The sequence below is a fragment of the Crotalus tigris genome, unplaced genomic scaffold (genome assembly GCF_016545835.1).
Source record: "Crotalus tigris isolate CLP2741 ecotype Arizona unplaced genomic scaffold, ASM1654583v1 scf7180000018762.419966263:882430, whole genome shotgun sequence".
NCBI lineage: Eukaryota > Metazoa > Chordata > Lepidosauria > Squamata > Viperidae > Crotalus > Crotalus tigris.
In genome coordinates, this window is record NW_024097187.1 from 241977 (window position 1) to 269676 (window position 27700).

The 27700-nt window shown below is 39.1% G+C and overlaps 1 protein-coding gene across 2 annotated transcripts; it reads right to left on the minus strand.

The window, feature by feature from the left end:
• Window positions 1-627: 627 nt before the first annotated feature.
• Window positions 628-26232, minus strand: FBXO47 (F-box protein 47). 2 transcript variants are annotated; one of them, XM_039355862.1, is made up of 12 exons: window positions 26053-26232; window positions 24653-24758; window positions 22740-22947; window positions 20276-20443; window positions 9603-9679; window positions 9410-9487; window positions 8959-9067; window positions 8574-8750; window positions 8181-8327; window positions 6251-6393; window positions 3142-3301; window positions 628-1706 (listed from the first exon to the last, which is right to left on the minus strand). In XM_039355862.1, exons 2-12 carry the CDS (start codon window positions 24716-24718, stop codon window positions 1597-1599), a joined length of 1443 nt encoding a protein of 480 aa, XP_039211796.1. In that variant the 5' UTR covers window positions 24719-24758; window positions 26053-26232; the 3' UTR covers window positions 628-1596. The 2 variants fall into 2 exon arrangements, with proteins under 2 accessions (XP_039211796.1, XP_039211795.1); XM_039355861.1 differs by lacking the exons at window positions 628-1706; window positions 3142-3301 and having other exon boundaries at window positions 5704-6393; window positions 24653-24754.
• Between the last annotated feature and the right edge of the window lie 1468 nt (window positions 26233-27700).

Consider the following 27700-nt stretch of genomic DNA (forward strand, 5'->3'; position numbering starts at 1 on the left):
AGCTGAAAAGCTTTCTGGGCGGAGCTCCTCCCTTTGCTGCGTCTCTGCAGGAAGCAGGAAGCAGGAAGGGCAGGAGAGAGCTAGCTAGCCCAGCTAGGCTGACTCAGGAATTCTGGGAGTTGAAGTCCATGAGTCATAAAAGAGACGAGGTTGCCTACCCCGGAGATTGTTGGAGAACAACTTGAAGCTTGCCAGGTGAGCAGCAGATGGGGGGGGAGAAAGAGAGACAGAGAAAGAGAGAAAGAGGGAGGGGGAGAGAGAGAGGAAAGAGAGAGAAAGAAAGAGAGTGGGGGAAGAGGAGTGGCAGACCAAGGGCAGAGAGGGAGGGAGGGAGAGAGACAGAGAGAGAGAGAGACCCTTTTAACATCTAAAATGAAGATAACACTGCATATATCCTTTTTTTACCTGTATGTGTATGTACGTGTATATATATATATGTGTGTGTGTGTGTGTGTGTGTGTATACATATACACACACACACACATATATACACACACACAAACACACACACAAACACACACACTCCTATAATAAAGGTAAAAAAGGATATATGCAGTGTTATCTTCATTTTAGATATCAAAAGGATTTTGCGGCTCCCGGTGTTTTGTTTTTGGTGTGAAACGGGTCCAAGTGGCTCTTTGAGTGTTTTGGGTTGCCTACCCCTGACCTATTCCATACAATTCATGTATGTAAATTATATATAATATGAATTTTGTCATATTAACATCTTGTTTGGATTTTGCAAGAGTCCTTTAGAAAGTTAGATGTTCCTGCAAACAGAATATAGACTAATTTGTTCAGACAGTATCAACAGATTCAGTGAAGAATTGTGTGAAACAGGATTGCAGAAGAACACAACTCCTTCTTCAGAGGATTGTTTGTAAATGAAGAAATCCTATTCCTCCCGTTCTTCTCCTCCCCCATTGAGTTAGATCTTGCAATAAAATGATGTGAAGGAAATTATTCACTTTCTTCTCTTTCGGTTCATTTCTGTGTTTCACCATTTTACAATGTTGCATTTTTTTAGCAGTTTTGTGGAGGCATGGTAAACGCTGTTAGCTATCTTGCATGTTGCACGTATCCATTACAATCTTTTTTAGAACGTATCTGTCACCGGGCCATGGGTCATAACTATCTCTCAGCTCATTTGCATTAATTATTTATCTGGTTATTTTAATGGTTTGCATTATTTTGGTTCACCAGCACATAGATTATTGCTTTTTTCATTAAAGTTGTATTCCATATTCTGTTCCAATCTTTGCATATTCTTGTTTATATGCCTCTGTGTATTTGTGTGTTAAACTACTCACCTCAGCAAGTGCAAAATTAATAATAAATAAATCTTGATATTATAATATATCGTGTTTCCCTGAAAATAAGACCCACCCAGAAAATAAGCCCTAGACTGAATTTTTGGCTTGCGCCTAATATAAGCCCTTTCCCCAAAATAAGCCCTAGTTAAGAGCCCAATGAAATGTGTATTTAGAAGGCAGATCAGAACGCATTCAGCCACACATGGAGATTAAAAAAAGATAATGGGCAAAATAATTTTACTTATTCATAGGATATTTTCAAAATTCAAAACCAAAAAAAAAATTACATATCATTGTTCATGGTTAAATAAAGGATTTCTTTATGAAAATTTGCTTGTGCATTGACCAGATGGAACAGATTTAAAAAGCTGGTCTCTTCTTCATCATGCTCTCCTAAGTAAAATAAAATAAAAAAACAGATTGAACAATACATATTTTTATTTGACATATAGATTTTGCTTAGTTTGAAAATCCCAAGCTAGCAGATAACATTTTATTTCATCAATATATTTCATCAATATATTGATGAAATTAATATCATCAGAAATTATGTATGAGTGACATGTTATTAAAACATGGATCATATTTACTCCTCTTGGTTATTTATTATCTGATTCTATTTATTTAGACTATATTGGTTGTATTTATTTTAAATACATAAGATTTATTTGTATTGAAAATACATAATATTTGTTATATAAGGCAATAACCCATGCAATATTTCATATGCTCATAGTAATAGTAGTCATATTATTTTTCATTTCTGAATTTTCTAATATGACATGTAGAAAAATATATGTTTATATTATACTTCAACCATATGAATATTCATCAGAATTAATCAGAAATAAAGCAATAGCAATAGCACTTAGACTTATATGCTTGCTTCACAGTGTTTCACAGTCCTCTCTAAGCAGTTTGTAAAAAAAAAAAGTCAGCATGTTATCCCCCAACAATCTGGGTCCTCATTTTACCGACCTCGGAAGGATGGAAGGCTGAGTCAATCTTGAGCTGGTGAGAATTGAACTGCCGACCTGCTGGCAGCCGGGAGTCAGCAGTACTGCAATACTGCATTCTAGCCACTGAGCCACCATAGCTCTTAAACTTAAAAAAAACCCCATAAAATCTTTTTTTTTTTTTTAAGAAATGCTGATTGACATTTCCAGAAATTCAGTTTTAATGTTATATTCTCACTGGAGTTCTGATATGCAAAAATATGCACGACTGCACTGTTCAGTATGTATTTTAAAAAGAAAACATAAGAAAGAAAATCTGTCTTGGAAGAAAATTGCACAGATCAAAGGCAAGGCATTTCAGTAAATATACTAAGGCCAAATTATGTGACTATATGATTAAATTTCAACTGAAATTGAGTAATGAGATGATCCAGGCTATTTGCTTAGATGGTGGCTTCTTCCTTGTGGCAGAGGGTTGGTTTTTGACAGGATCATAGTACATGGAGAAAGAATTAAACCAGTGCTTCCCAAACCTTCTCTTTCAGTATCCCAAACCACTTATTTGAAAGTCCTTTTTACTCAGTGTAGATAAAATACTTTAAGTCAGTTTAAATGCTCCTGTTGATATTAAGTAATGGGTTCATGCGCTGTTATCCAAAGAAAAAGTACTTTTATCCAATTTTGGGTAATTTACCCAGGTCTAGGAAGTAGTGGATTGAACCTTTACTTACTCCTCTTTCAGTGTGATTTTAATCTAACCTCTTTACTCATAATATCTATGAGTATATCTAAAAGCAAAACCTAACTATATACTGCCTGGAAGATTCAGAGAATCACAATTAAGGTGCGGTTATTGTAATTGGATTTCTTACCAGATATCACCAACTGTAGAGCATCCATGATAATTTGTGCAAAGGCATTCTCTATGCTCTGCAAAAAAACATTCTTTTCACTTGAGATACTGAAAACATTGCAGACTTTCTGCATCATTTTTACAGCCCAGTCCATGCAATAGAGGTCCTTCTCGCATACCTGGTGGAACAGAAACTTCAACAAAATGAAATGTCCTTGATGGTAAAAAAAAACAACAGTTCTTTATTCCTATCTTTGTGCTTTTCAATCTGAAATAATTCCATGGAAGTTTTGGGTTGAAAAGACATACATACAAACATGCATATGCAAATATAGTAATGGCAGCTTTCAAAAGGTTAGAATCTTTAAATTGTTGTTTTCTTGGTTTCTGATGGTTTGACTTTTGTTTACTTTTACTTTTTTTTAACAAAATGTAGCTTAAACTAGATAAAGTGATATATCTTTGCTGTTTAAGGATTCCATGTGATTCATGCTGACTCTGTCTGTATGGCTTTCTAACTAGAGGCACAGTCCTGATAGCTGAGTATCCCTTCCTCCTATCAAATAGTATTATAATTGCCACCCGGCAAGCACAAATAATTTCCAGGTAATTTTAAACCAATGGCATTTTACCCATGTATAAGGTAATGAATGATATGTCAAGGTAACAAATACAGTATCATAAATAGTAATATACGGTATTGCTGTTTGGTGCTTAAAATGTCTATGCTTCCATTGGAAGAGTTAGCTTCTGCCATTTCCTGGGGTTTCATTATAGCATGGTGATAGCATGATTAGGAAAAGGAAGCCTGACTTCTGGAATAATAGCATTAACAGTTTGGAAGACACTGAAAATATTTGCAGACTCTAGAATTATTCTTAGTGGAATTGTGGAGAGAAATGGGAGGAGTGTATGCCCACTTGGGCTTCTAAGGAAAAATAGTGCGCAACCTAATAAACCAATTTATTATCTCTGTCTCTGGTGAAATGTGGGAGGAATGTGAATCTAGATCAGACATGTCAAACACAAGGCCCGGGGGCCAGATGCGGCCCGCAAAATGTACAATTTTGTGGTGGTGGCCAAGTATGCTGAAACGCATTCAGTCTTAGCTCCACAAGGCCGTCTGGAAACAGTGAGGAACCAGCCCCTGCTGCGTCGGCCCCGCCCCCTGGGTGCATGCTTGGGAAATGTCATCCTTTGTGAGGAATAAAGAAATGGACCATGGCTTGGCACTTGCCCCAGTCCCACCCCCTTCTGCCAGAGACCCTCAAATCTGTCCCACTCTTGCCCAGGCCCCCACAGGCATCCTTGACGTGCCCACCCAGTAGGCCACACCCACTCCACCCACTAGGCAGCCCCCATCCTGGCCACACCCACTCGGCCCCACGAGGGCAACCACAATGCTAATGCGGCCCTCAATGAAATTGAGTTTGACACCCCTGGTCTAGATACAGACTTAAATAATGGGAGAAGGCACTGTTACTGATGCTAATTGGCTTATAGTTCTTTGTGTTTGGCTATTGGTCTAAAATGGCAAGTGATGATTGACTTGAGGTGTTTTCTGAGAACTATAAACTGACAAGCAAACATATGTTTGTCTCATAGCTCTCATGAAAATTACGTATGTTAGTCTTGGATGGACTGGGGAAGACATGTAGCAAACAATGCCTGTTGATTATGTGCGATCAAGCCATGTTGACTCTTAGTGACCACACAGATTTTTTCCCCAAAATGATCTGTCCCTAACCTGGTCTTTCATGTCTTCCAATATTGCATTCATCACCTGTATAACTTAGGCTGAGTGGAGATGTGTGTGTGTGTGTGTGTGTGTGTGTGTGTGTGTGTGTGTGTATGTGTGTAGAAAAATAGTTGCCTTCATTTAGGCATAGGAAGATAAGGTAAACCAAGAATTTCTTGAAAATACTACCGGTAGCTTTGCTAAGTCACACTAACAAATGCCAGTTTTCAAATAATTTTTTTCATCCCAGTGTCTGAAACAAATCAGCTTAACTTCCCAAGCCAGTAGGTATCAGGAGGTCAGGCAAGTTCAGAGCTGATTTTGAATTGGTGCAAGAAAACCCTCACAGAGAAGTGCTCTCAGCTGTTACAGTGCATTCATTCTACTTAATATACACATAAGGAGCTTAAGTTAAAACATTTCTCTTTTCCTATACAGTAATTAAAGCTATATGATTCCTGCAGTCCCCCCACATGGCTCACAACCTGAAAAAAAGCAAGAAGATGGCCGTGTAATCTGTATCAATGTATGATGCTAATATTAATATACTGTAAGGTGCTCTGATAAATATGATGCAAGCGAATGAGGATGTTTTGACATATCTGATGCCTCAAGTTAGGTATACTGGTTCTGCCTGCCTGTCCACTAATTACATCAGGCCAAGAAGTTAGGTAAGCATGGCAAAATCCCAAATGTCCTATTCCTTCAAGGACTGCTGTAATGGAAGTTTAATAAAAATGCTTTCACTATTCACGTCTAAATTGACATTATACAAGTAGCATTAAAAGAACTGCATTTATGCACATGCTGCCATAGAAACACTCCTAAAGCAAGGTAATTAATTTGAAGTATTTTCAGACATATATTAATTTGTCTCTTTTAAAATGTTATTCTGGTTAGTTAATTTTAGCAAATTGCCTGAAACTGCTAAGGGTGAAATTAAATAAGACATCAAATACGTCATCGTGCTGAACACATTTAAGACTTTAATCATGTTAAAAGAACACTGAGGAGAGGGAATCCAAATAAGAGTACACAAGAATTTAAATCCTTATTAAAAATTATTTCACTCAAAAGAGTTATTGGCTCTGGAACTAAATTTCTTTTATTCTACATGCCAAATTATAGTTCTCCCCTATTGGAGATGAAAGATTTTCAGTTAAATTGTATGGAGCAAAGAAAAAAAACTAAAATAGAAAAGAAAGAAAAAACAGTCAGGTTCTAAATACCGTTCTCTCATCCTGATTATTTTCATTCACAGCAGTTATTCTTTCACAGAAATGTACAATACACATTAAAGGCAGTCACTTACTTTGAGTGCATGTGGCCCATTTATAAGTCATAACATAGAGAAGAGAATACTACATAGAAAGGGAAAAATATTAATTACCAGTGCCAAGAACACCACCAGTCTTGCCAATTCAACAGCTCGGCCATTCACAGCTTTACTAGCCATAAATGGGAAGCAGATGTTGTTTCCACACAAAATAAGAAACCGAGCACTGTTTTCAAGATGCCATTCCTGAGGGATTACTATAAAAATAGAAAAAAAGATTTTATATATATACAAGCACAATCATAAATCCTGCAGATACATATAGCATTCACAATGCATGTTTAACTTTTAACTTTAATTTTCTTACATTTGAAAATATTATTTCAAAATAGACAGAACACAACTCCAATTTATCTAATCCACAAGACAAGCAGTAAAAAACATTCAACAAGATTAACTACTTTGGATTTTCAAAGGGGTTCAGTGATAAAACTATAGTACTTTTAAGATTTAGTTTCTGCTTTTCAGTGGATAATATAATGAGCAAGAGTACTATGAGAACTAAGAGAGTTCAAGCACTTGTTCTTAAAAACCAGGTGTCTCATGGCTTGTTAAAGTGGCTGGAAGGTATCAGATGAAGAGGTTCTAGCAGTGGTTAATCTTCTTTTGAGTGAGGGGTTTTTTTTAATCTCTTAAGAAGGACTTTGTTTAACTTTTCCTATAGAAGCCATCACTAGACCCAACCATACTGGACAATTTACTTCCATTATCTAAACTTCCCTTTTAGGGGAAAGTGATCAAAAAGATGGTTGCACAACAGCTTCAGAGGACCATGGATGAAATGGATTATCTGAATCCTTTTCGGTCAGGTTTCAGACCTGGGTATGGGATGCAAATGGCATCGTTCACACTTTTACATGACCTCTGGAAAAGATGAGATGGGTTTGTGCATCCAACTTACCCTACTTGACCTTTCAGTGATTTTTGATACCATCAACCATGGTGTCCCTCTGGAATGAGTCAGAGGATTGGGGGTCAGTGGCACAGTATTATGCTGGTTTACCCCGCTTTCTCTGGGATCAGTTCCAGTCTAGTGATTGGGGAGAGATGTCCCATCCTTAGCCTCTACTTTGTGGGATGCTGTAGGATTCAGTGCTCTCTTCTATTTAACATCTACAAGACACTGCTGGATGAGTTCATCTCTTATCATGGGGTGATGTACCCTCCATACATTGATGATAGTCTCTGCCTCCAGCAAATTATGCAATGCTGTAAATCCCAGGAGGCTGTGAGGATCTGCATAGGAAACAACAGGTTTCAGCTAAACCCTGGCAAGACTGAGTGGTTTTGAATTTGGTTCTCAATCTTGCCATCTTTAGTGCTGGATGGGGTTGCACTGCCCCAGAGAGAGCCAATGTGCAATCTGGGGATCCTTCTTGACTCATTACTCCTGCTCAAAGAGCTTTCTGTTGTGCACCTGTTGCTCCTGTTCCTAGATTAGGAGGCTCTGCTGACAGTCACCCATGCCTTAGACACCTCCAAACTTGATTACTGTAATGCACTCTATGTGAGGCTGACCTTGAAGAATTTCCAGAAGCATAATGGTGCAGAATGCCAGAACACAACATATCATACCTCTGCTCTATGAACTCCATTGGCTGCCCATTTGCTTCTGGATCTAATTCAAGACAGGTTTTAACCTTTAAAGCTCTTCATGGCATGGGGGCAGGTATCCTGAGGCACTGCCTCTCCCTGATTACATAAACTGTCCCATTAGATCTGGGAGAAAGGACATTTGGTGGGTGCCATCATTGCATTTGATGGGTCCCAGGAGGTGGATCTTTTCTGTTGTGGGGCACCGGTCTTATGGAACATTCTCTCACCCTTCCCCCAAGTCAGGTTAGCTACATTCCTGTTAATCTTCTGGAAAATCACGTGATTTCTCACTTAGTGATCACCTCACTTAACGATAGAATTGCTGGTCCCAGTTGTGGTTGAGACATAAAGACTTGATGATATCTTGGATTCAAGTGTGCAAACAAACCTGCAAGCTCATCCACCAGACTGATGACATCATCCGCTGTCCATTCCTTTGCTTCTGTATCATATAATAGTTTAACAGCATCTGCCAGCTCTTTCAAACTATTTTCATCTGTTGGGCCTTGAATCATATTCTGCCAATCAACATATCCTGAATGATATTAAGCATAAGAGTTACTGAAGGAGAATTTGTCTTGAGATATCAATTAGCCATACTACCTATTTCTTGAGATTTAAAGAAAGGCAATTCTAGATTCAGAATTAATAATTGCTATCTTGCTAGAAAATCATTAGCAGGATTGCAACTGATTTTCTGTGTGCTTAATATTCCACTTCCTTTCCTATTTTCAGGCTCCTAGCTGAATACCTCTGTGTTTTATTAATTAAAATAGCTTACCATCCTGTGTAGATGCAGGCCCAAATATTAGGTACAGCAGCCGAGCTTGATTTACTATTGGCCATGGCTTTAAAATACAGGTCAGCCAAAATGCCGAATCACTCTGGTGAGTCCAATGGTTTAGAAGTACACTGCAGCAAAATGTCCTTATCCTCAATTCCAGTTTACGGAAAATTCCTAGTCAAATTAATAACATTTAGGTATTAGTCTTGCATTTAGAGTTTTCTAATGATAAAACCCTGTAAATTGCGTGAAAGATAATTATTTTGGATGGCACTGCTACAAATTTAAAGTCAGTAGTCACTATTGCTTTCTCAGTTATTAGGGGCATCACAAGATACAAAAGTCCAAATTTATAACACGCTCACAAACATGGATTATTTACCAGGCTTGCTGCTGACAACTCTCTGCATTCTCTGAGGTAAACTAGTAAGGTCACAGAGAAAATGGTAAACTCGCTGACATTCAAATTCATCCCAACCGGCTGTTAAGGTCTGAAAACATACAGAATAAGCCAGCAGAAATATAAAAATAATATTTTAGAGTTTGAAGACAATATATGATACAACTGTTTTATTTCCTTCTTTTTGTAATATGAAATTTAATGAACATGGTCAGTGAGAAAGTGCAGAAGATGATTTATCTTGGGATACAAAGACAGTCCACCAAATAATAAGATCTGCAATGTCTTTACCCAACGTTGAACAGATGAAACTTTAGAATATATAGCTGTAAAGTTTATACAGCATGCAGTAATGGAGTCTAAGGTGCAAAAGCTTATGCCATAATAAATATATTTATTTTTAAAGCGTTACAAAGGACTCAGTTGCTTTTACCTGTAAAAATACTCCATAACATTGTAATCCCAAACAGTGCAAAGAATCTGAGCAGCCATTGAATTTGAAACAGGAAATCTACAAACAAGCAGTATAAAAAAGTTATCTTTTAATTTACTTATGTTGTTCATAATAGATATAGAAATATAGAAATTAACAGATCCAATATTTCTTGGAAAACATCTATGCTTACTTCTGAAAGTATTTTGTATATGTACTTCAGTCTCTCTTTTGTAGGGAGCAGTAAAGTGCACCTTTTAAACAATAAGCCTAGAAAGAAAAAACAGAAAGACAAATCATGCAGAGTTATTTAAAAAAAGTTTTTGTGAAGATGCTTTTCAAAACCTGTAAACTATATTGAGTTAAGAATCAGAAGCCCATTTTTTTCAAATCAGAGCTTTCAGATTGGGCTGCAAAAATATTGACAACTACTAGGTGACAGCAAAAACAGAAAGATATTTCTTTTTGCCATCTAAAGATTGCTTAGACTTTTGCAGCCCAAATTTAATAGTTCTATTTTAAATAGACTATGATTAATCTTATTCATGCTTGTTATGTCCCGAGCCTTGCAAACGGCTCGGGCGTTTGCAGGCAGTCCCGGGCAGGTGCAAAGCTGCCCGGGACCAGACAGGCTGTCGCCAGCGCCGTGCGCATGCGCGGGTGCTGGCGCGGGAAAAGTATTGCATTTACCCGGGAAATGTCTATATAAGAAGTTGGGAGGTTTTGGGAGCTGCTGAAGCCATCTACTTGTAAGCTGAACGCAGAATAAAGAAAACTGAGAACTTCAACTGCTTCTCGTGTCTGCTTCCCGCCACGGACTCAACACTGGCGACGAAGGTGGGATTGCCTTACACCGCCTGGAAAGGAAGAAGTGTAAGCTTACCCAAGTGAGTCCTGAGCGGCGGAACGGCGTCGACTCGGCAGCTACCCGCCAATCCAGTGCGCATTCGGGGGTAGGCTGGCTGATAGACCCGTCTCCTGAAGATGGCAAAAATCGGAAGGCTTTCGGAATTCGACGTCTCACATCCAGAGCGGTGGGAGTCATACGTAGCCAGGGTGGAGAACTACTTCAAGGCAAACCAAGTGAGGGAAGAGAGCTTGAAGGCTGCCACCCTGCTTTGTGTTTGCGGCCAAGACGCCTTCGACATCGCAGAAAACCTTGCAGCACCTGTTCCAGTAGAGTCTGTAAGCTACGCAGATCTGAAGAAGCTACTGAAGGAGCACTTCCACCCCAAGATGTCCGTCATCGCATGGCGCCACACCTTCGAGCAGAGGGATCAACGGCCCGGTGAGTCGGCCAAAGAATTCATCGCCGCATTACGGAAGGCCGCCAAGCACTGCGAGTTCAAAGACCTCGAAGAACGACTGAGGGACCGATTCGTGTGCGGGTTAAGGCATCGAGATCTACAACAGAGACTTTTCGCTAAAGAAGAATTGTCCTACCAAGATGCCTTAAGGGAAGTCACCGCAGAAGAAGCAGCAGGCGGCGCTGTCAAGAACATGCGGCCGATCAGAAACAGTCCAGAGGTTGCATCCGTGCACCAGGAAGACGTCCAAAGAAACTCCGAGGAGGATCCGGACGAGGAAGTCGACCGTCTCCACCCCACGAAGGAAGAAAAACAGAAGGGAAGCTCTTCAGCTCCGCTCAAGTGCATCGGCTGTGGAGGTCGCCACAGGAGAACCGACTGCAAGTTCCGCTCCGCTACCTGCCGGGCATGCGGCAAACAAGGACACATTGCAGCTGTGTGTCTGGGCCGACGAAAGGTACAACCTCAGGAAGAACTGCGCCTGAAAGGTACCAGATTCCCCAGCCAGAATAGGGTAGGGTTTTGCGCTTCGCGAAGAAGCATCCTTAGGACAGGCACACACAAGCCCATTAAGAAAAAGCTGTCACTCAAGGTGAAGCTACAAGGGGTTCCATTATCTATGGAACTAGACACAGGGTCTGCCTTTTCAATTATCTCCTTGCATACATTTAGGAAGATTTGTTCCGGTAGTGGAACTCAGGCCAAGTTAAGGCCTTCTGACATTGTGTTAACAGATTTTCAAAATTCAAGAGTGTGTGTTAAGGGGGAGGCCACCCTTAACGTGCAATACAAGAGTTTTGAAGGTCCACTAGACTTATTAGTAGTAGGGGGTGAACGAACGAGTCTCATAGGACTCGATTGGTTTGAGGCCCTGGGGATACACGTCACAGGACTCAACAGTTTACAAACACTCGACCTACAGGAAGTCTGCAAAGAATTTGCAGATGTTTTCAGCCCCCAGCTGGGCACATTCAAAGGACCCCCTGTGTCCTTAAAGCTAGACCCCACTGTCACTCCCATTAGAATTAAAGCAAGAAGGGTCCCTTTTGCTTTAAAGAGTAAAATTGACACTGAGTTAGACAAACTGATTCAACAGGGAATCCTAGAACCTGTTGATTCCAGTCCTTGGGAGACCCCCATTGTCACGCCTCTAAAGGCAAATGGGGACATTCGCATTTGTGCTGACTACAAATGCACTCTGAATAAGGCATTGCAGCAACATGCCTATCCTGTTCCTGTGGTCAGTCATATTCTGGCCTCCCTCAAGGGGGGGCGCGTTTTTGCAAAGCTTGACCTAGCTCAAGCGTATCAACAGCTGCCTGTTGATGATGATGCTGCTATAGCTCAGACTATTGTGACCCACAGGGGAGCCTTTAAAGGTAAAAAGGCTGCAGTTTGGAGTGAATGTCGCTCCTGGGATTTTCCAAAGCGTAATGGAAAACACACTGCGGGGCATACCGGGGGTTTGCCCCTACTTTGATGATGTCTTAATTGCAGGAGACTCCACACACATTCTAGCTGAAAGGCTAAGAGCTGTTCTGTTAAGATTCAGGAAATCAGGCCTCAAGCTCAAAAAAGACAAATGCATGATTGGGGTGCCTTCTACTGAATTTCTGGGGTTCAAAATTGATGCTGCTGGGATTCACCCTGCTGAATCCAAACTGACTGCTATTTTAGAAGCACCTAGGCCAAAGTCCAAGGCCGAACTTCAGGCCTTCCTGGGCCTCCTGAATTTCTACAATTCTTTTCTTCCACAAAAAGCTAGTGTAGCTGAGCCTCTTCACAGGCTACTAGACAAGCAAGCAGTGTGGCAGTGGTCACAAACGCATGAGGGTTGTTTTAACAAAGTCAAGGCTTTGCTCACTTCTAACAGTGTACTTGCACATTTCAACGAGTCCCTTCCTGTGTGCATCGCTTGTGATGCGTCCCCTTACGGGGTTGGAGCTGTCCTGAGCCACCTCAGGTCTGATGGAACTCAGGTTCCTGTTGCATATTACTCCAGAACATTGTCTTCTGCTGAGCGCAACTACGCTCAGATAGACAGGGAGGCTCTGGCTGTTGTTGCTGGAATTAAAAAATTCCATGACTTTCTATATGGCAGGCACTTCACGGTCTTCACTGACCATAAGCCTCTGCTGGGACTGTTTACCACACGTAAGCAGACTCCCCAAATCATTTCCCCTAGAATGCTTAGGTGGTCTATCTTTTTGTCTGCATATGACTTTTCCTTACTCCACAAGCCTGGAAAAGAAATGGGCCATGCTGATGGCCTCAGTAGATTGCCTCTGCCAGTAGTAGAAGCTGACCCTGCGCCAGCTGTCAACATTCTATCAATCCAAGCCTTGCCCGAGCTCCCTCTTAGTGCCAGGGATGTTGCCGCTGAATCAGGTACAGATCACACACTTTCACGTGTCCGTTCCTGGGTTTTGTCTGGTTGGCCTGAGCACTGCCCTAGTCCTGAGTTTCAGAGTTTCTGGTCCAAAAGGAACGAGCTGTCCCTTTCTCAGGGTTGTCTGCTTTGGGGAAACAGAGTTGTCATTCCCACCTCAATGAGGACTAGGGTCTTAGAATCCCTCCACGAGGGTCATCCTGGCATTGTTCGTATGAAGGCTCTTGCGCGCAGCCACTTGTGGTGGCCTGGTTTAGATAAAGATATTGAGGCTAAGGTGCATGCATGCCACCTGTGCCAACGATCTCGCCCAGAGATGCCCCAAGCTCCGTGCATAGATGGGAGGAAACACAGTCCCCATGGTCTAGGGTGCACATTGACTACGCTGGGCCCTTTCAGGGCCAGTTCTTCTTGGTCCTTGTTGACAGCCATTCAAAATGGCTTGAGGTTGTGCCTGTCTCATCCACCACCACTGCAAAGACTATTCAGGTACTGAGGGGGATTTTTGCTGCACACGGGCTGCCAGATGTCATTGTGTCCGACAACGGCCCTCAATTCACTTCCTCCGAATTCCAAGCTTTCTTACAGGCAAACATGATTCGTCATGCCACGTCTGCACCCTTCCACCCGTCCACCAACGGTATGGCTGAACGTATGGTGCGCATCACAAAGGATGCATTGAAAAGACTCACCTACGGGGACTGGCATCACAGGTTGGCTGACTTTCTCCTTTCTTATCGCACCACACCGTCCACTTCTACAGGGAGAAGCCCAGCTGAACTTCGTTGGGGGCGTCAACTTACTACTAAACTTGACCGGTTGCATCCGGACAGACTGCCTTCATCTACCTCACATCCTAGGGCACCTAGACAACTACTTGTGGGTGCCCCGGTTTGGGCTCGCAATTACGGGCCTGGTCATACATGGGTCCCCGCTTCTATTTCCAGGGTCACAGGTCCTCTCTCCTATGAGGTAGCCCTGGACAACGGTCGTGTCCTGCGTCGGCACATCGACCAACTCCGCCCTCGGCGGGACTTTTCAGATGAGACTCCTGGGTCTTTTCCAGGGGGGAGGGGGACCCTTTGGAGCAAAGGGAAGGGCACGAGCTGCTGCCCATCTCCACTGATGGAGCTACAAATGGCCCATCCCAGGGTTCCGCGAGAGCTCCGAACAAGAATTCTATGAGCCTACCTAATTACCAGGCATCCACGCCTACTCCAGCCTGGGAGTCACCCCGGTGGCATACTCACTTTCCACACACATCACACAGCACTCCAGTCTCGGAGGATACCCGGGGGCATCCCAACAAATCATTCCCCGCAAGAGAGCTGGCACACAATTCCCAAGGTTGGCCTTACCCCAAATCCTACAGGGGGTCAAACATACAGGGAGGTGGTCGAGGAACCAAGTCCCGACTACAACACCTCTAGTCCAAATCAGGGAGTAACTGAGTTTTGGGAAAGTACAGAAACCCACACAAGCCCGGACACAGAACGGGGTTCAGGGAATGGACAGCCTCCTGACAGGTCTTGGACGGACCTAGGAGGTTCAACAGAGACGCCCAGCAGTGGCTATCACTTCAAGGGGCCCGAGGGTCTACAGCTAGGCAGGTCAACCAGGTCACAAAGTGACAGAAGCCCTGGCCTGACGAGCCCGGTGGGCGAGCAAGCAGGCCAGGCAGCGGGGCACAGTCCTTGGAAGGCACCAAGGCAAAATAAGGAGAACAGGCTCACATCTCCCTCCAGTCAGGGAACTCATGCTAGTAACCCAGAGCTGAGAAGGTCACAGAGAGCAAAGAAGTCTCCTAAATACTTAGAGGATTACATAACATTGCTGGCTAAACAAAAGCCAGGTAACGATAGGAGCACTGAGAAGCAGAACACTGCATAAAATAAATGATTATATGTTGGTAGTAGTTTTAGCCCGGGGGAAAGGGGTGTTATGTCCCGAGCCTTGCAAACGGCTCGGGCGTTTGCAGGCAGTCCCGGGCAGGTGCAAAGCTGCCCGGGACCAGACAGGCTGTCGCCAGCGCCGTGCGCATGCGCGGGTGCTGGCGCGGGAAAAGTATTGCATTTACCCGGGAAATGTCTATATAAGAAGTTGGGAGGTTTTGGGAGCTGCTGTTTTGTTCAGCTACTTGTAAGCTGAACGCAGAATAAAGAAAACTGAGAACTTCAACTGCTTCTCGTGTCTGCTTCCCGCCACGGACTCAACAATGCTTATGGTGAGTATAGTGCTTATGGGCAGCTAGATAGGTTTACCAGGAGGAGGAAATCCTTCAAATCCCACAAGATCTTGTCCAGAGTACCTTTTGCTAGTTTAAGCTTACAGTAGATCCTCCATTACCAACCCATATTTCTTTTCCAGTGCATCACTGAATATGTTCAAATAGAGACTCAACAGCCATTTTTCATCTATACTTTAATTTGGATTTCTATAATGAGAAGGGAACTTAAATTCAACAGCCTAAATGGCTCCTTCCATTTAATGATTTAAGCCAGTGATGGCGAACCTTTTAGAGACCGAGTGCCCAAACTGCAACCCAAAACCCACTTATGCATCGTCGAGTGCCAGGTAGGTGTAGCCCATTGGGTGGGCGTGGCTGCAGTGGTAACAGCAGACTAGGCGGGACTAAAAAGTTCAATCAATCAATTCCAACTTTGCAAGATCTTTTTTTTCCAGCGAGAAGTTGAAATTGACTGATTGAACCTTTTTTTTTTTTTTCACACGGCGGCGGAGGCCTAAAGTGAAAAGGTTTTAAAAACCCAGCTGAAGGCCTAGGACTGGGGCGACAGCGCACGTGCCCACAGAGAGGGCTCTGAGTGCCACCTCTGGCACCCGTGCCATAGGTTCGCCATCACTGATTTAAGCTCTCAGAATTTAAACTCTGAGCAAAAATAATTCCACATATCTACTTTTGTACAAAGCATCCTACAGGTACTAAAGGAACATTTGCTATTTGCATTAGACGCTGTAATTTGATTTGTTACCATGTATTTCAGACGAGTGAAAGGATTTAAATATTCGGTTAAGCTGCAGTACTTGGTTTCTGAGGTTATATATTTTTCAGATTTTCCCTTTAGTGGTTGAACCAAGAAGTAAAGCTCAGAGAAGGAAAATGGATGTTAGAACCTCTTCCCAAACTTCTCAGATATTGCCAGGGCTAATGTTGCTTCAAAACTGGAAGCCCAAAAATGAGGCAAGATATTTAATCCAATCTAATACTCTTTCATATAATCTCTCCCCATCAAGAGAACTATATGTCAACTCCAAAACTCTAAATGAAGAAGTGAGGAAAAAAAAAATCAAAGTTCCCCTCTTCAATTCTATTTAGTTTAGGTTGACAGATTCAAATGTTCATATGACAGCTTATGCTTCCTAAGGGACAGAACCAGATTGCTCCATATGAATAGTTTTATGGATCATTCTATGAAAATGAAATTTCTGATGCTTCTTCCAATGCTGATGTCTTGCACTGAAACCTGAATAGCAAAATATCTTGAAAATAAATCTTGTTTTAAAAGGCCCTATACATAACATCCAGATCTTGAAAACAAGATGATGTCACTCTTCTAGTAATAATTACAAAGATGTCCACAAAGAAGGGGTAAAAAAGTGAAGATGTTAGCCAAAACCATGTGATCTGAGCACATTCCTTTTCTGTGTGTGCTCTGTTCTGATGGTTGTGATTGCCATCTTGATTTTTTGACACCTTTGGATAAGTATTAAGCATATTCAAATTGAAAGAAAATTGGAACTTGAAAATATAAATCACAACTACTGTTTTTTTCTTTTAAGAAAAGAAATTTTTCAACCATTTTTCCAAGCCATTACAAAGGAAAGAACATTTAAAAGTTGTTTAAAACACACACAGGGAAGGTGTTAAAATGGATGTATTTCGGTATTCCAAGATTTAGAATTTGTCTCTGTGAAAACTTATAATCTTATAATGTTATATAATTCATAATTTTATAATATATATAACATTGTCTAGATATTAGAAATATATCTAATGCAGAAGGGGAGAAAGGGCAAAGTAAGCTACGAGGGATAACATTTTGGAAACATATTTTTTTCAGATCAGAATTGAGAATTAATGCATGATCCATTAATGGTAATGGATCCATTAATGGTAATGGTTTTAGAGAAGAGGAAGATCTAAGTCATAATATTCACTAATTCATGTTGCTATTCCAATAAGACTAAATTAAATGGTGTCCTTTTATACCACTTTAAAAATATTAATTCTGATCTCATTACAATCTATCTACCTGTATATATAATTCTTATGGTCATTTTCTTATAGATTAATTTAATAAAGAGTAAAGGTGTAAGAAGAGATTAGTGGGAAAGATGTGAAAACTATATTTATAGTTAGGATTACCGTAGTTAAGTCTGCCATATTCTGTGCTTCAGAATTATGAAATGATGTTAGTATACATCTGCTCTGGGAAAATTTGGTTTGTGTCACAATTACCATATCTAGATTACAAAACTATAAAACCAGTAGATTGCAAAGAGGTTTGTCTTCATTTTTATGGCTGAGATGATATTCAGTACTGCTCGTGAACTATATGGACATAATATAGTTATCTAGCAAAAGTTAATTTAGCGCTAAACAGATCTTTGGGACTAATATTAATCTTCCTAGATTAGTTGTGGAGTTCTTTAACTGCTTTATTTATCTGTCTATTGAAAAAAAAGATAAAAGTTTCCCCTGTCCAGTGTGTCCAACTCTAAGGGGCAGTGCTCATCTCCATTTCCTAGTTGAGGGAGCCAGTGTTATCTGAAGACGCTTCCATGGTCATGTGGCCGGTATGACTGAGAAGCACAGAAAACTGTCACCTTCCCATCAAAGTGATACTTATTTATCTACATGCTTTCAAACTGCTAGATTGATAGGAGTTGGGGCAAATAATAGGAGCTCACCCTATCACGCAATGCTTGGGTCTTGAATTGCCAACCTTCTAGTCAACAAAGCCCAATGCCATAACTGCTAAGCTACCGTGCTCCCATTATATCTATATTAAATACCAAATGCAAGCTGATAACCCTCCACTTTGGCTCCATACTGCATTACCTATATCTACTGTTCTGTGTTGATGCTATAGAAATGAAATTGAAGCACTTAATTCCTTTCAAAATCAAACTGGTATCTAGTTTGCATTGGAGTATAATTGTGTTCACAAAATACACTTCTCTAAATTAACCTATTTGGGGAGATTCCACAATATATTGAATCATACACTAATCATACAAAGGCTTCTCACTGTAAAATAAACCTAAATCAATCAATCAACATAAAAAATAAAGCTATCACTAACTGGTGAAGTATGGCATATGCAGATTTATAGGGACATTGGTTATTTATTACATTTATTGCATTTATTTATTTATTTGAATGGCCTAGCAATCCAATTTTACCTTTATCCCAAGACCCACATGGTCTTTTTTCATTCCTAGACTATAATTTACATAGGTATAATACTTCTGTTTTCCATAGAGCACTATCAAACATCTAATCCTTGCTCTTTCAACCAACACAATTCCATGATGTTTAAAAAAGGAAAGTAAGCATACATGTGAAATCAACCTAGCCTTGTTTATGATTGGCAATTTCCATGGTCTGTTGCATTTAAATGAGGGAAGTGAGTACTTTAGGTGGGAGGATGGGACAGAGATGCCATTAGTTATTCATTAACTGATCAGCATCCTGAAAATATTAATTCACCCTCCACGTAGATAATATATTTTGTTAGCCTTCTGAAAAACATAAGGGATAGTGTTGAAAATGAAAGCTATAAATCATTATGCCAACAACATACCATATAGCTACAGTGAAAACTGGGTTTTGTCAAAGTTTGGTTTTATGGAAATGCTCAGAGTGAAAAGGCTGCCGCTGAAGATAAATGAAAAGAGAAGCAGGGGGAAGATTGCAGAAAACCAGTGACAAAGACCGAATAAATTGCATGGAACAGAAAAGAAAAAGAAGCTGTAGTAACTGGGATGATAAACCCTGGCAAAAATTCTGAAAATATCCAGAGAGATATGTTGACATGAGCATAATAACGGTATAGAAATATTACTTGGCAAAGGCTCCATAAATTTTGTAAAGCAATACATATTTCAGATTTCTGTTCCCATTACATGCCACTCCCCGACCTCCAAACTTAAAATAAGAGTGTTGCATGGGAGAAGTTAACTCTTCTGCTATATTTAACTATTGCAGTTCCCTTTTCCAGTTCTATTTGTCCTACAATAGAATTCAGACATAAATGAAAAGATAAATATACATTTGAAATTTCACAGGATTTCACAAGAGCACCAAGAGTATTACAGCAAAAAACAGAGAGATAGAAAGGCATGATTAAGATTCTCATTGTTTCACATACACTATCAGTGATATTTTCACAGACTACAAATCTACTGATCATTAAAAATAAAATATCAGTTCATAATAATACAAATACAAAAAACACAGAGCAGTTGGGAGAAATTACAATTCCTTTCCTGTTATAAATGTATTTTCTAAGAAATTATTTCTTGTATTTATGATCAAGTTAATTTTTGTTCACTATATTAATCTAGACCAGTGATGGCGAACCTTTTAGAGACTGAATGCCCAAACTGCAACCCAAAACCCAATTATGCATCGTCGAGTGCCGGGTGGGTGTGGTCCATTGGGTGGGTGTGGCTGCATGGCTGCAGTGGTAACGGCAGACTGGGTGGGACTAAAAAGTTCAATCAGTCAATTCCAACTTTGCAAAATCTTTTTTTTCCTGTAAGAAGTTGAAATTGACTGATTGAACCTTTTTTTTCTTTTGCATACGGCAGCGGAGGCCTAAAGTGAAAAGGTTTTATAAAACCCAGCTGAAGGCCTAGGACTGGGGCAACGGCGCACATGCCCACAGAGAGGGCTCTGAGTGCCGCCTCTGGCACCCGTGATCTTCGCCACCACTGATCTAGACACTGATTTGACATGCACATGAATTTTCTACAGTGAAACATTTTTCCTGTCTTGCAATATTCTTGTTAATATTTGTTAATTGAAAGGATGCGATTTGAAGCTGAGCATTCTTCAATTAGCTGAAATTTATATATATTAATACATTTTTCTATCTGGTTAGACTCCTGTTTTGGAATATCTGAAAAGGACAAGGATTTGATTACCTAATGATCTGTAGTGTTCCAGAATGGAGGATCCTGTACTGTCAGATTGTTCATGGTTATGAAAATCCTGTGGAAAAAATCTCCTATTTCCAGAAGGAGTTGAGATGTAATTAACAACACGGTCGCTGATATTCTTTGATACCATACTCATCATGCTGATATCTGCCACTGAATAAAGAAGAAAAAGAAAAACAATTCTTAGGTTTTATTTACTCGGTGGTTCTTTTTCTTTCATTCATCAGACAAGTTTGGGACTGCTCTTAAGCCAAGATAGACACATGGTCATACACATAATTGTGTATGTATGACCTTTTCACATATGTAGGAACTCATTTTTTAAGAAAAATCTTATGTGAATAACAAAGTTAAATCTTATGTGAATAATAAAATCTTTCATGTTTTTGATATTGCCATGAGATTTCAAATAAGATTTTTTGATGAGCTACACTCATAAAAATAGCAGGGCCAATACAAAAAAAAATAAATTAATGTAATCAAAATGCCCCATCTACAAATGTAGTTCATCTCCATATGCATATACCAGCCATTCTCTTTCTCATACACAAGTTATATTCTTGTTTTCTTAATAATTTTTTTTAAGAAAAAGAAATTCTCAAACACAGAAACATATAAGAACATGCATTCCTCTCCCTTCAATAGAAGTCTATGAGCAAGTGACAAAACATGTATCAGAACATAATCCCCAGACCCTTAGGTACTTGTGGGCAACGGTGCAACACAAATACAAAAGGACTGAGCTTGCATCATGATGTCACATTTTGTTATTTTTGTGTCACTGTGGTAAAAGCAGCCACTTAAACATCCTTACAGTAGAAACAGTTAGAAGGAAAGAAAAAACAGGATGAAAAAGAGAAAAGGAAGTTAGAATAAAGAAAGAGAACTGAATGGAAGTAAAGTAATGGAAAGAAGTAACTCTACAAGAGGAATAATAACCAATGGGGAAAAAGAACAGGAGAGTTATTTATTATTAGAAAACAGTTAAAATTCATCAGGCAAACTACCTCTCCCAAGCCTAATCTTCAAATGCATCCAATGCATTATCTACAGTCATCTGATGTTTGTTCATTTCAACAGTTTCCTCTATTATCAGATTGGGAACCAGGTTAAAAATAGGTTAAAAAAACTCATACTACCATATGTAGATTTTCACATGCCATTGGGATGATTCCATATTTGTCTTTTTTGATGGATAGTTGAGCCAGTTTAACTCTGTCTAATTTAACAAGTAAAAAGCTTTGAAGACAATTTTCAAGTAGCTCTACTAGAATTCAGCAATCCAAGATTGGCTGTGATAAAAATAAATCTGAACTGGTATGAAGTTGTTTTTAAGGGACCTTAGGAAGTGAAAATTCTGCACACAAAGGTCCCATACTGAGTCAGTTGGTGGCTTTGGAGTTAATTCAGATACAAGAGCTTGTTTTCTGTCTCCTCACATATTACAGCTTAAGCAGGGCTTTTTTTCTCATAGAACGCCCAGAACGGAGTTCCGGCACCTTTTTGGGATGGAACCTTGTAGGGTAGGCAAGGAGATTGTATGATGTGTATGAGTTCCGGCACTTTTTTTTTTTTTTTTAAGAAAAAAGCATTGAGCTTAAGTATTTTTTCCATATCATCACATGGTCAAAAGCTTATTTTTAAGGCTGAGCAGTACTTGTGACTGAAAGAGTGCTATGTTCATGCTTCCACTTGGATTCACTCTGGAAATTGAATCCAACAGCCTACACAGCCCTACTTATTTTTCTTTCACATATTCATTTAGATTTAAGAGAGGTTAGTAATTCTTTGTTTGGTGTGAATTTTAGTTGTTGAACTTCCTAAGACAGAAGCAGATAGCAAACAACTGATTTCCCCCCCCCCCCCAAAAGAATAAACAGAAAGAAAATGAATGTGTACAAATGTATTTATAACCAGTAATTTAATAGGTGCTTGTGGTGATTTCAGCCTCTCACTCTATGTATGCTGAAAAACACAGGCAAAATATATTTCAAAGTAATAGTTTTATGTGGGTGCGTAGCACAAGAGGCAATGGTACTCATTGCCCTGAGACCATGTAGTGCAGTCTTTCTTCCACAAAATTTTGTTTGTCTTATTTCTCCAACTGGCTCTAACAGGATTGAAAATAAATACATCAACTTCAAGTATAAGAATGCTCTGAGGAACTTAGAGTTATAATGGTTCTCTAAAGTGTGTCACTAACCAGTCATTCTGTAATGCAACTTTTTTACACTGATATTTATCAAAACAGTGATTGTGGAAAAGCTATGCTTACAGTTAAAACAGCTTTCACAGATACTTCTTCTCCAGCCAAAGAGAGGGAATTTAAAAATCCTATGGCTTCTTGATTGTCCTTTCAGGGACTTGAAATTCCACCCTGAATTTAGATCCTAATTCTATAGTGGCAATGTGGTTGCCATATTTTGCATGCGGGATAGAAGTGACTCACCTGAAAGATATCCTAAAATCATTTCAAATATTTCTAAAGGAAGGGATTTGAAATCCCCAAGTGTGGACAGATATGCAAAATCTGTTTGCATGGTATTACTAAATTTGCTGGAATGTTGATAACTACATTGATGTTTTTGATTAGGAATCGAAGTAGAGCTACTTCTTGTAGGAGATGTCATTATCTTTTCTTGGTTTGCAGATGTATCCTGAAGAAAAACAATTAAAATAAAACATTATTTTAATTAAGTAGGAAAATTAAATCAATAAAACAACAGAAGTAGACAGGAGACTGGCAGAATTATGCTTAGCTGATACATAAATACAGCACACATAAATGTTATGTCAATGATGCATAAAATTAATATTTTCTTGGATTCCTGGAAAAAAACCTTGAAAATCAGATTTAGTATAGAGTTGGATCATTTAGTCTTAGACTTCGCATTAGAAATCTAAAACCTCAGATAATTAGAAGCAAGAGAAATATTGCTCACAAATCAATACATTCTAATTACTTAATTTGAATAAATGATGCAAATAATGAGAACACTCTTTCAATTCATAATGATAATCAGTAAAACAGCTGGGCAGCATTTTTGATTTAATCTCAAAAAATGCACATAGTGAGAGCAAACATAGCATCTCTTTGAAACACCTTATAGTAGCTATGCTCTCTCTCATAGACAGAGCTGCTGAGATAAAAAATGTGACTAGAAGACAGATGTGCTAAAGGACTTTTTGAAAATGTAATTTGAAATGTTACCAGCTCCTAGTAAATAGTAACCACTCTTAATTGGTAAAAAATCCTTCCAAATATTTTTCCCCAAAAGATTTATGATTGATGAAATATTCTTCCTTTTCAATTATGTCAGTTTAAGTTTTACTTGTTTATTCAATTTCTGTAGTTGCCTATCTCAATCAAGTGGCATGGGGAAACTTACAGTCCTAAAACCAGGGCTTTTTTTCTCATAGAACGCCCAGAACGGAGTTCCGGCACCTTTTTTAGATGGAACCTTGTAGGGTAGGCAAGGCGGGTTGTATGATGAGTGTCATACATCTTTTTTTTTTTTTTTTTACAAAAAAAGCACTGCCTAAAACTATAAACCAGGTAAAATGATTAAAAACAATAAAATAGTAAAAACATTCAAAAATAAATATGTACAGTAGCCAAGGTAGTTAACCAGCTAACAGTAAAGTCAATAAACAGGGTTGGGGCCATTCTAATCTCTGAGGGAAGAACATTACACAAAGCAGGGGCTACTGCAGAAAAGGTTTATCTTCTAGTTATCATCATCACCATCATCATCATTATTATTATTATTATTATTATCTTCAATTCGATTCACAGTCTGGGACTGATAAAAACTTAACAGTTCAAGTCCTAACCAAGGAATAATAATAATAACAACAATAACAATAATATTACTATTATTATTTAATCTTCAAATAAATCTTCAATGGAATCTTAAATCAATTGATTGTAGGATGAAGGCATCTTCATTGAAAGTTATAGATGGGCTGTAATGTATCACACTGGTCTAATACACTTAAATAGATAGATGTTCGTTGACTTACCAGTCCAGGAGTGAGAGCAATAACTGATTCAAAGTTAGGTTCCACACCTAAGGAGAACTAGTTGATCCATCTCTCTGTTCCAATGCAGCACTTTAACTACTAGACACACTGTCATATGTGTGCACTGTATACATATATGAAGTATTTTAGCTATTTAGCTGTCCCCCCGTGTGTGTGTGTGTGTGTGTGTGTGTGTGTGTGTGAGAGAGAGAGAGAGAGAGAGAGAGAGAGAGAGGGAGGGAGGGAGAGGAGAGAGAGAGAGGAGAGAGAGAGAGAGAGAGAGAGAGAGAGAGAGAGAGAGAGAGAGAGAGAGAGAGAGAGAGAAATCGGGCCACCTACCATTACAGTCTCAGTATCAGGTGGTCTGATCTTCAGTTTCTGTTTACTAGGTTTCATTCTGCTCATTGTTGATTCCCAAAAGGCTGTTTAAAGTTGTTTCTACTACCTTGTCAAGATATAAAAAAGACATAAGAGAATAGCATTAATTTACAGGTAATACTGAACTCCAAATTTTCAAATATTATCTCCCTGCATTATATTTTGAGATGAAACCTTGCAGCTCCATATTGATTAACTCCCATTGCATGAGACAGTCTTTTATCCCCACTTCTGTGGAATTTATCTGTTAGAATGGATGTATTGTCAAATGCTATTCCCCGCTTTGGCTCTCCATGTAGACATTGATGAAAGATATTATAGCAAATATTGAAGATAAAGCTGTTCAGGACAATTAACAGGAAAAGATGTCACTGTCACATTTGTTTTTTTAAAAAAAGTTATTTGAGAAATGAGCTAGTCTTATAAGGCATTTTCTACAGTTAAAAATTGGTTATTCTATTGATTCTTAAAAGTGACATTTTTTTCATTTTCAATTTGTTTCTGCTTGGGATATATATACTGCTCAAAAAATTAAAGGGAATACAAACGTATAGGATCCTATACGTTTGTGTTCCCTTTATTTTTTTGAGCAGTATATATTAGAACACTTGGTTAGTATTATATATTGCAGTTCCTGCTACAGCATCATCCCAAAAATTGTTTTTTGCCTCTCTAAAATGAGCTTTCTTTTTTGAGAGACTGAATTTAGCAGTGTTCACAAACCATAGGTTATTGTTCAGCCCTATCAAGTAAACTGGGCAGGTAAAATGAGAGAAAATATCAACATCACCAAATACAATGGAATGTATATAATATATACAAATATTTTAGCATTGTTATTTTAATCTTACTTTGAAAGCTCTCCCTCAGGGTGGAATGTGGATCATTAATTTGTATGAGGCAAAAATACATAGCTACTGAAATAGGGGAGAGGAACATATTAGACCATCTTAATTTAAAATTTTAATAATATATATTGGACTAATTTACATCCAAATTCCTCTACAATATTTTAAACTGCATTTTCTAACCAGTATTATAAAAGTATGCTCCTCTGCTGACTAAAGGAATATGAACCTAATTTAATAGGATAAATTAAAATGTGAAGTTTGTTGTTTCATAGCATGTAAGTCAGAATCCCCAAGCGCAATCTTTAATTCAGAATTAATGAACTATTATATAGCACTATAAGAAATAAAGCAGCCTTTCAGCAATATTTTCATTAAAAAACCCTCCTCTCCTACGTCGTCATTTTTATCAATGTTATTTTGTGATTATTTGCAACACATTGGATCATTTGCTTCCTCATAGAAATACAATGAATAAAATATCACTGAGAAATTTAGACTGTTTTCCCATACATGTTAAGTATCCTCTTTTCTTGTAGAATGTTCATTTTGTTTCTATTCAAGAGATGCTCAGAATAATGAATTTCTTCTTTGAAATCATTTGCATCTCACTTTTCATCTTCAGAGGCTTCCAGAATGTTATGTGCCCAAATACAAAGTTTTTGTTAAAAAGAATGGCCTCATACTGAAAATCCTGGGTGTGAATATTCACGCAACTGCGGACATTTATTTACCACAGGAACGTTATTTCTCTCAACAATAATTCATCCGAAATAGTAAAATGTGTTATTAATTCTCCTTTATATCGCGGGTTGTAAATTTCCCGCTCCCACCCCCCACCCAGCCTTCACTGAGCCTCGTACAATTGCACGGTCTTTCTGAAATCTCCCGCCCTCCTACTTAGCCCCGCCCCGGTCATAAATAATAAACAGGGTCGCTTTCCTCAAGGCTTGGAGGATGTTGACTGGTCGTGCTTTTGGTCTAGAAGGGCGGAGTTGACCGGCTACCTTTCCCGTATGAATAATAATAATTCATGAGAAGAAGGCTTGCTTTTCCAGAGGGCGCCAAATAGCCTCTTCCGTGCCTGCTTTCATCAAATCATGGTGTTCTTGCATTTTTAAGCAGGCGTTCCTTTCTTCTTAAAAACTAGGACCAGGGAAATGAAAGTCTTCCTGCCAGACAACTAGGTCTGAATTAGCCTTCCTCAGCCGGCTTCTTCAGACCTGCCGGACTACAGTGCCCATTGCTCAACACATCTGCACCACTCAGAGACGGATTGGTCTTGACGTTACTTCAGGCTTCATAACAAGAAATAACTTTCAATATTTGTTCTACTGCGTCGACATAATGGAGTGTTTTCCAGATATTTCATGAACACGTGGATGGAGAATAGAGATTGCATCTAATTTTTATCTTTTGACCTCACCTGGTGAATTATCTGACTTCTGGTATTCATTGCAAGAATGGAACAGACTTTTTTTGTAGCAGTGAAAGTCAATTGCAAATAATCAGGAATTATCTGTTGGAAACGCACACCCAGATTTTCCAGGCACGTTTTTCTTGGGTCCCCTAAAATACCCCCCCCTTCAATCCTAAAGTATGGCTTGGAGAAATATGATAAGTATTGAAAAAACTTATCTACAGTAGCAGTGTATATAGCACACAGCATTTTTGTAAGTTAACATTTCTACAATGATTTGTAGATGTCTTTAAAGACCACTAGAGGTCCCTTCAAACCGAAGATAATGCTGGATTGAATAATGGATAGGAATTTGGTTGCCAAATTTAGGCATAATTTTTCTACAAATGAAAACATTTAAATCAGATGAGGACTGGATGTTGCCTTTCAGACTAAGTTAAAACAAATAACTCAGTAATATTTCTTATCCGGTCTTCTAGGAACCCAACAGATGCATAATGTTCTTGACTGGGAGACATTCCAAAACCCTTGATTCTTATTATATTAATGTCATTCTTTTGTGGTTGAAAACAACTGAAGAAACGCCCCTCTCTGATCTTAAAAAAATACATATAGAACTTATTCACCTGAAAATAAAGTAAAGATTACGTTTTAGGTAAGAACTTATGCTACAATGCCAGACACCAATTGAATTTCCAAGGACTGTTCATTATTATTACTCTATAATTCTATTATTATTCT